This window comes from Nilaparvata lugens, chromosome 2 (genome assembly GCF_014356525.2).
Source record: "Nilaparvata lugens isolate BPH chromosome 2, ASM1435652v1, whole genome shotgun sequence".
Classification (NCBI taxonomy): Eukaryota; Metazoa; Arthropoda; class Insecta; order Hemiptera; family Delphacidae; genus Nilaparvata; species Nilaparvata lugens.
The window spans coordinates 89,863,885-89,872,252 of NC_052505.1; the positions used below are offsets into that span (position 1 = coordinate 89,863,885).

At 31.4% G+C, this 8,368-nt stretch overlaps 1 protein-coding gene across 1 annotated transcript in view; it reads left to right on the plus strand.

The window, feature by feature from the left end:
* LOC111046383 (hydroxylysine kinase) overlaps positions 1–7,352 on the plus strand; it is a 9,825-nt gene extending 2,473 nt beyond the window's left edge. The window contains exons 5-7 of the mRNA XM_039420250.1: positions 1,768–1,942; positions 4,633–4,871; positions 6,845–7,352. Of these exons, the coding sequence (XP_039276184.1) occupies positions 1,768–1,942; positions 4,633–4,871; positions 6,845–7,036 (606 nt within the window). The 3' untranslated portion in view covers positions 7,037–7,352. The remainder of the gene's footprint in view (positions 1–1,767; positions 1,943–4,632; positions 4,872–6,844) is intronic.
* Positions 7,353–8,368: the final 1,016 nt, after the last annotated feature.

Consider the following 8,368-nt stretch of genomic DNA (forward strand, 5'->3'; position numbering starts at 1 on the left):
CGCAGTAAATAGTTGCAGCAAAATAAATCTTTATTTTCTCATTTCTATAATCGGAAACGTTTTTCCTTGACGAAATGAAACATTCCTAATAATTGAAAATAGCTGAAACTTTACACTATTTTCTCTTCATTCTATTTTGTGTTCAATTTTCTAGTTTTTCGAAATTTATTTTAAACGTGACTTTAACTATGAATGACTACGACTACGCCCCGTTTCGGAAAGCCAATTTTCTAAATCCAGCTGTTTAAAGTCTAGAACTTAGCCAAATCCCGAGCTCGGAAACCAGCCCTATGTGTCATAAAATTTTCTTTGTCAGTCTTGAATGTTTATCACCTAATTAAATATTTGAAGTGATAGAACATTTCCTTCCTATTGATTCCATTTTTTTCACATGCGAGAACTGATTACAAAGCTAACTGCTCCAATAAAAATAAATAACTACTATTAAGTAAAATACCACTAGAATAATTATAAATTAAATAGAAGTCCTCCAAATAATACTCATGGAACATTCTGATGACACCAGAATAGGATGAAATATTCTCCAATGACGAATGAATGAAGTCGATCACTGTAATTGCCAGTCATCAATTGATTGGACTTCACCATATCACCAATAAATTGTTTACTGGATGATTGCGTGTGAAAAAAATAATATAGCCTCACTAAATAAATAATACTCCGCCTAATAAATGATATTTTAATCTTATTTCCTAATAAAATGGTGAATCACAAGATATGTGAGCAATAATTCTACATTGTAATAATTCAATCAACTCTGCAAATATTCAATTATATAATTATTATTAATTTTCTGAAGTATTTCTTAGTTTTTGTTCTTTGTTTTCGGAGCCTCGAAAAGTGTTCTCTTAATATTTCGTTCTCTATTTTGGAAACCTTGAAAAGTATTCTCAGAAAGTTGTGGGCTCTTATTTTCTAAGTTATGAATACTGAGGAATTATTTATCGTCTCATTATCTCAAAAACTCATCCATTGTAGGTCTACTATAAAAAAACTGAACTAGCTGTTCAATGATGATTCTCCATTATTGCAATCCGCTCTACCGATATTCCAGTTTGGTTCTATCAGAAATAATCTAGATAAATTCCTTTATAAATCAGCAATAAAGTAGTAAGCGATATTTTTAGTACCAGTAATAACAAAATATCCTTGTAGAACATCTGAACGAGCGATGTTTGAAAAATTATGTTTTGGGTTATTATTATAGGCTCACTTAAAAAAATGATTGAAAAAAGAACTTGGATATGAATTAGAATACATTATGCAGAGTACCTAAATTGTTTTTTTTGTTTTTTATTATTGTTCAACGATAGATTGCTATCTAGTCTAGGGACTAATGAGCAACTTTTTTTCTGTCCTATAATACCAATAAATACTTCATACAATAGAATCCTCCATAGGGTCTCCTATTAAAATTCTAATATTATTAGTACACTGCTTATGACTGTACTACACAGGTGGGTTTCACTCATTTCCACTGCTCTGCTTTTCACTGGACACAAGACACTTGAATCAGCACTAGACCAGTTCAAATGGCTTCTTCCTTTTCATATGTACCTATATTGTGATCACTAAAAATAACAGAATATAGTACAGGAAACAAGTTTGGAGTAAAGCTCTCCATTGAAATATATTTGAAACTTTTTCACATAGAAGCTATTTCATTCTGATTTCCTTGTCATAGAAGCTATTTCATTCTGATCCCCTTGTCATAGAAGCTATTTCATTCTGATTACCTTGTTCTAGGAATTCAGCCATGAGGGATTTTCTTCGAGACGTACCTCTTGGAGCCTGGAGTGTTTACCCCAAGTGAAAAGTCATCTTTTTGTGTTGAAAGATGAAGATAAACTCGACATTGTCAATGAAATCATTGAACAATTCGAGGAGAATGTTATTAGTAGGCTAGAAACATTACAGAAAGGTGAGCTGAAGAAATAATTCAACTAAATGATAACGGAACTAATTGGATATCTAGTGATAATGAGAAGATGTCTTCTTATAGAAATTGATAAGATAATTGCTAAAGAATATGAAATCAAACCTATTTGCAAATAATAACTCACTTTTAAAAACAAAACAATTAACCTATGTGTAACCTTATTCAAATTTGGGAGAGGAGTAGCACAAGGTTACCTTATTTTCTCTCTCCCTATCATTTTGATGATGTACTTACTGACCGAGCGAAGTGAGGTCTAAGATTCAAGTCGATGGTTTGCATTTCCCTTAATGTTTAAATGTTTATATGTTGCGCATTTACGGCGAATCGTGGTAATAGATTTTCATGAAATTTGACAGGTATGTTCCTTTTTTAATTGCGCGTCGAGGTATATACAAGGTTTTTTGAAATTTTGCATTTCAAGGATAATATTAAGGAAAAAGGAGCCTCCTTCATACGCCAATATTAGAGTAAAAATCTGACTATAGAATTATTCATCATAAATCAGCTGACAAGTGATTACACAGATGTGTGGAGAAGCCAGTCTATTGCTGTACTTCCATAAGGTCTATAGTTTCAATCAGGTACTTGTGGATGAGAATACTGCGTGAGGTCTACTGTTCACAGAACTACTAGTTGTATCTATATATCTAATATATATATTATATTAATATATATATATATATTATATATATAGATATATATATATTATATATATATATAAGCGAATGGCACTCACTTACTGACTGACTGACTCACTCGCAGAACTAAAATCTACCGGACCAAAACGTTCAAATTTGGTAGGTATGTTCAGTTGGCCTTTAGAGGCGCACTAAGAAGTCTTTTGGCAATATTTTAACTCTAATGGTGGTTTTTAAGGGTGTTCGTCTTTTAGCATGTATATTCTTCTTATTCTCTTGATTATAATTGAAAAATGTCCATACCATATGTTAATATAGAACTATAATCTAGAGAGAGTACCTCTTCGAAACAGTTGTTAACTGGTAACTAAATTAATAATTTGTCAGTTGGCATTAAGTTGAGTTGACTTTGTTAGGTTGGCACCAAGTTGAGGATTGAAATGCATTTATCGCGGAAAATTGATTGGGCACTGCTACTTCAATCAGAGCTATTCCTGAGATTATTATATTACTAGCCGTCAGGCTCGCTTCGCTCGCCATATCCGTTTAGCCAGACGTTTAGTCTGGACCCCCGACTGGATCGTCCTAACATATGATCGTCCTACAATGAAAAATGCAGCGAGCGAAGCGAGCCTGCTTATCTAATTCTTGGACGATCCAGTCGGGGGTCCAGGGGGCGGAGCCCCTTGGCTACACGGATATGGCGAGCGAAGCGAGCCTGTCGGCTAGTGATTCAATAAATAATGAAGAATCAAGACTACCATTAAATACTATATTTTATCAAATATCAACATCAAAAAGTCTACTGTCAAGCTTCCATCAAATTTCATCATATTGCATCAAGATCATAATAAAAAGCATTTTTTCATAATAAAATTTATAACATTCTATTCGTATTGAAAGTATTTGGAAGAAATACTTTTAATTTTCACGGTGTAGAATTACTTGTGGTCGCACCCAGTGAAGCGCAATAATATATTAGAGTTGATGCACATCCCATAGCTAGTTTACTTCTATTTTTATATGACTGTTGGGATTGGGGATTTCCCACTTGTTATACGTTTAACAAGGTTTCCTTTTTGTCATGCTATCCATGTGCCTTTCTGAACTGTAATACAAATTTGCCCAATAAACTGGAGAGGAGTAGAAAGATAAAAAATTGCAAGTCAAAAACATTATTCCTCCGATTTTTAATCAATTTTTCAATGATAATAATAATTATATTCAACGTTGTGTTGAAATATTCTAAAAAGTAACCCACTGAAGTCAAAAACATTATTCCTCTTATTTTCAATCAATCCATGTGCCTTTATGAACTAATTAATACAAATTTACCCAATAAACTAAAAGAGGAGTAAAAAGATAAAAGTGTTCAAGTCAAAAACATTATTCCTCCCATTTTTAACCAATTATTCAATGATAATAATAAAATTATAATCAACGTTGTGTTGATTATAACATAGTTTTAGTATGGAAGAGATCTCCATACTAAAATTATAGAATGGAATCATTCTTGATAGCTGATAATAAAATAATTCCAGTTCTAGTAATTTTATTATTTATGAATTCCATTTTCCTATTAGAAAATTGAAACTTAATGTTGTATTTTCTACTTAATTTTCTATTTTCACAAAACAAAACTGAGGGTTTCAATTTGCTTGGCATCATTTTCTGTTGAGCATCTTCCGTTCACCCCAAGTTCTGTAAAAATAAAGCATTAATCAAAAAAATACATTACATTGCGTTTGAATAATGGAAATTACAGGTTATGAAAAATTAGGTTCTGTAAAAATGAAACATTAAGAAAAAATTAATACAATTTTAAACTAAATTAGGAAATTGTAAAAGTTTTGGGCAATAGCCTGTTTTTTCTTTTCCGATCAGTGTATTGTTTGTGATAACCTACATAAATAAATAAATATTGTGTTCGGATTGTGAAAATTACATTTTTGTGTTCTAATTTTATCGTGGAAAAATCCTACAAAATCTCTGAATACAACCGTCAATAATTACATTTTTGTTCATCATTTTCAGGCCCAATACACGGTGATCTGAATGAGCAAAATATAATAGTTGAGAAAACAGAATTAGATTATGAGATGTGCTCGATCATTGACTTCGGGGACTCGCATGTATCAGCTTACGTGTTCGAGCTGTCCATTCTGATGTGCTATCTGCTCATGTTGACACAGTCAGCCGATGAGGGAAGAGACGTGGTGGCTGGATACTCATATTTATTGAAATTACCGGAGGACGAACTCAAACTATTGAAAGTAAGTTTTTATTGACAATATTAATTTACATTGATTTTTAAAAGAAATGTTATTTCTGATATAATCAGTTCAAAGCCGAGTTCAAACAGTTTAAACGCTCATAAAAAGTTCAAACACGCCAAACAAAGGAACACATTATATAAATCTTATTGGAAATTCTTTCCTCTTTCCGACCATACCCTAAAATTAGATTTTGACTAGTAGTTTTTCATTTATTGGATTTTTTTTTAAATATCGAAAAATTTATAAATCTTGAAAATTAAGGTCGATATTAGAAAATTTCACTGTTTGTTGCAAATTTCATGTAGAATCTTTGGTCTTCGGCTGGTACACTTGTTATGGTCACTCTGTATACATGTTCATTTGAAACAATAAAAGTTATCAAAAATAAATAACAGTTATAATAAAAGTTGGATTCACACTTGAAGATGGCTCTTGAAGAGTTGAAACTAGTTGTGTTTTTTATATTTGATAAATTTTATTGTGTTCCAATAATTTCAGTAGCCCCAAATAAAAAAGTGAGTATGTTTATTCCACTATTTCAAAAAATTATGGTTGACTTATCTCCTGAAGAACAAACTCTGACACCAGACTGGGTCAGCCAGATCATACCATATTTATTTATAAGCAGGTTCAATTTCAGAGAGAGCCAATAAAATGAAACTGTGAACGATATAAAATGCGAAAGTCAATCAACAGTATAATAATATTTTATAATGGTGTTCTATTATTATACATATGGTGTAATATCGTATTGTCTTGTGTGGAATCAAAGGTCCACGTTATAATGTAAATATTCGATTAATGTTGACTGATGTTGCTATCGTTCAACAAAGTAGATAGCACTATCCTCTTCTAGCTCCACAATGTTGCCAGATCGTTTTTTATGTAGAATTATAATTAATTAACGAAATATTTTATCTCAATCATCCAAAATGTATTATTTTAATCAATGAAAAATATATTTTCTTTACGAATAAAATATGATTCATAAAGAATATCAATCTTTTCTTACTTCTTTTTACAAGAATGAACAGTTGGTATTACATCAGATTCACCGGTATCATACAGGGTGGGTGGAAAGTCCGAGAACGGCTTAATATCTCATACACAAAGATAATTTGACGTTGGGTGTGATTGCGGATCCTACTCAAATAGAAAATACTACTTTATAATGACTTTAAAAAATCTGGTCCGCCATCTTGGATCCGCCATTTTAAATGCAACTTTATTTTTCTAAATAGGAAGGTGGTCATGAAATACATGATTTCGATAAGGAATTTCAAGGAAAAATAATGGCGAAAACCGCACATCGATATCGCAACCGTTCAGAAGATATTCACATCATCAATCAGTACCAAGAAAATCAGAAATGAAATACATGAGTGGTATTGATTAATAATGTGAATATCTTCTAAACGGTTTGAGATATCGATGTGCGGTTTTCGCCATTCATTTTTTTTTTCGAAATTCCGTATCGAAATCATGTATCACACGACCACCTTCCTATTTAAAAAATAAAGTTGCATTCAAAATGGCGGACCAGATTTTTAAAGTCTCAGTCAAGTAGTATTTTCAATTCGAGTAGGATCCCCAATCACACCCACAGTCAAATTACCTTTGTGTATGATATATTAAGCCGTTCTCGGACTTTTCACCCACTCTGTATATCTTCTATAGAAGACAGTGGCAAAGCAGAGAATCGGCAATGCTGTTATCCTATCTTTCTCCACTGTAATTTCAACGTGGACCTCACTATAATATCTACTCCAACTAAGGTAACTATTTGTCAAGCAATAGAGATGATGCCCACAGGTATTAGTGACACAGGAGTATCATTGAAGTTGCTGCCTTCTCAGACAAAAATGAGTTATATTGATTATACATAATGGATAAAACTATAAGTTATAATGGATGAAACTATATTTGAATCTAAATGTGGATTCGATCAATAATCATTAATATTTTTTCAGGTGTGTATCTGTGGTCGATTGGTTCAAAGCTTGGTATTAGGACTCTACTTCTACTCTAAAAACCCTACCAACACATACATCCTATGTACCCAGGAGGAAGGTTGGAAACTTTTGAAAAAACTTTGGCAAATTGACTCGGACACTTTACACACGTTATGGTGTTCCGGAATTGATTCAATCAGAGAAAATTGATTGGATAACAACTTCTAAAATAATTCAAGTATTAATATAGCAATAATCTGACGTTTCAATAGCAATAACATTTTACAATATAAATGACACACTTCTATATTAATTTATTTTTCCTACAGTTACCTTAAAAAGTGAACATTCCTGCACTGATTACTGAACGCAAAGAATCACTTTTCCGCTCTAGTGCGCAAAGTATTAGCCTACTTTGCGTACTCTACTTCAGGTATTATCTGGCAGCCATCCTAATCAGCTGTTGACATTTTTGGCGTGTATTTTGAATGCGAATTTGTTCTATCTATATTTTTTCTGATTTTCAAATAAATAAAAATGAAAAACTCATTAAATTATACGTTTTGAATATTATTAATTATTCATTATTCAAATAATATTTTTTTCATTCATAATTGATTGGTTGAAAAATTATTTATAAATCAAGATTTACTCAAAATTATTCAAATTTTCAAATTAATTTGATTAATTTAATTTTCAATTTGAATAAATATCGATTATTAATTTTCAATTGGATTATCAAGTTTAAAAAAAATTAAAGTTGTTATTAATAACGAAATTATACAGACAAACATTTGATGGATTTCAGCCATCATTTTACCCATAATCAACCACTTCTCATATTCAATGGTAACTGTAGGGAAAATTTAATGTGAAATATTCAATGGTAACTGTAGGAAAAATTTAATGTGAAATACGTGAGCAAAGTTCCTCTGCTGCACTCAAGAAACCATTCCGCCCTCGCCTACGGCTCGTGCATAAACGATTCCTTCGTTGCAGCAAACTGTCACTTTGTACACTAGTTGCACAAATAACTAGAATAAGTTATAAATAAAAATACATTGAATTCTAAAAATTCTCAGTAGAAATCCAATCATCGGAATTCATAAGATCGGGCCCATTCTGTTAATCAAATAATATGAGTTTCCACACAAAAACAGGAAATTAAGAAAAAACTTGTACATAGTATTTTTTACTTTAATTATAACTGGTTAAATACGTCACTGTAAGAATTGAACTTGGCTAAATAAGTGTTAATGCTTTCTGAATAGATCTGAAATTCGCGGAGATTTCGCCTATTTATATATTTTAAGCGATTCGGTCAATCGAAAATTTAGATAATTGTACCTTTACTGTATTCAGATTTGTCCAATGTTAAATAAATTTTGTAAAATTTTATGAATATTGGAAAAAAATATGTTGAATGGTATCCTCGTCTTCTACTATACTACTCTCTTGTTGTGATATTGTATTCTATATCTCATCAATTTCTGTATGCATATTTTTCCAATATCAAGCTCAATAATAAACATGTAGAGTCTA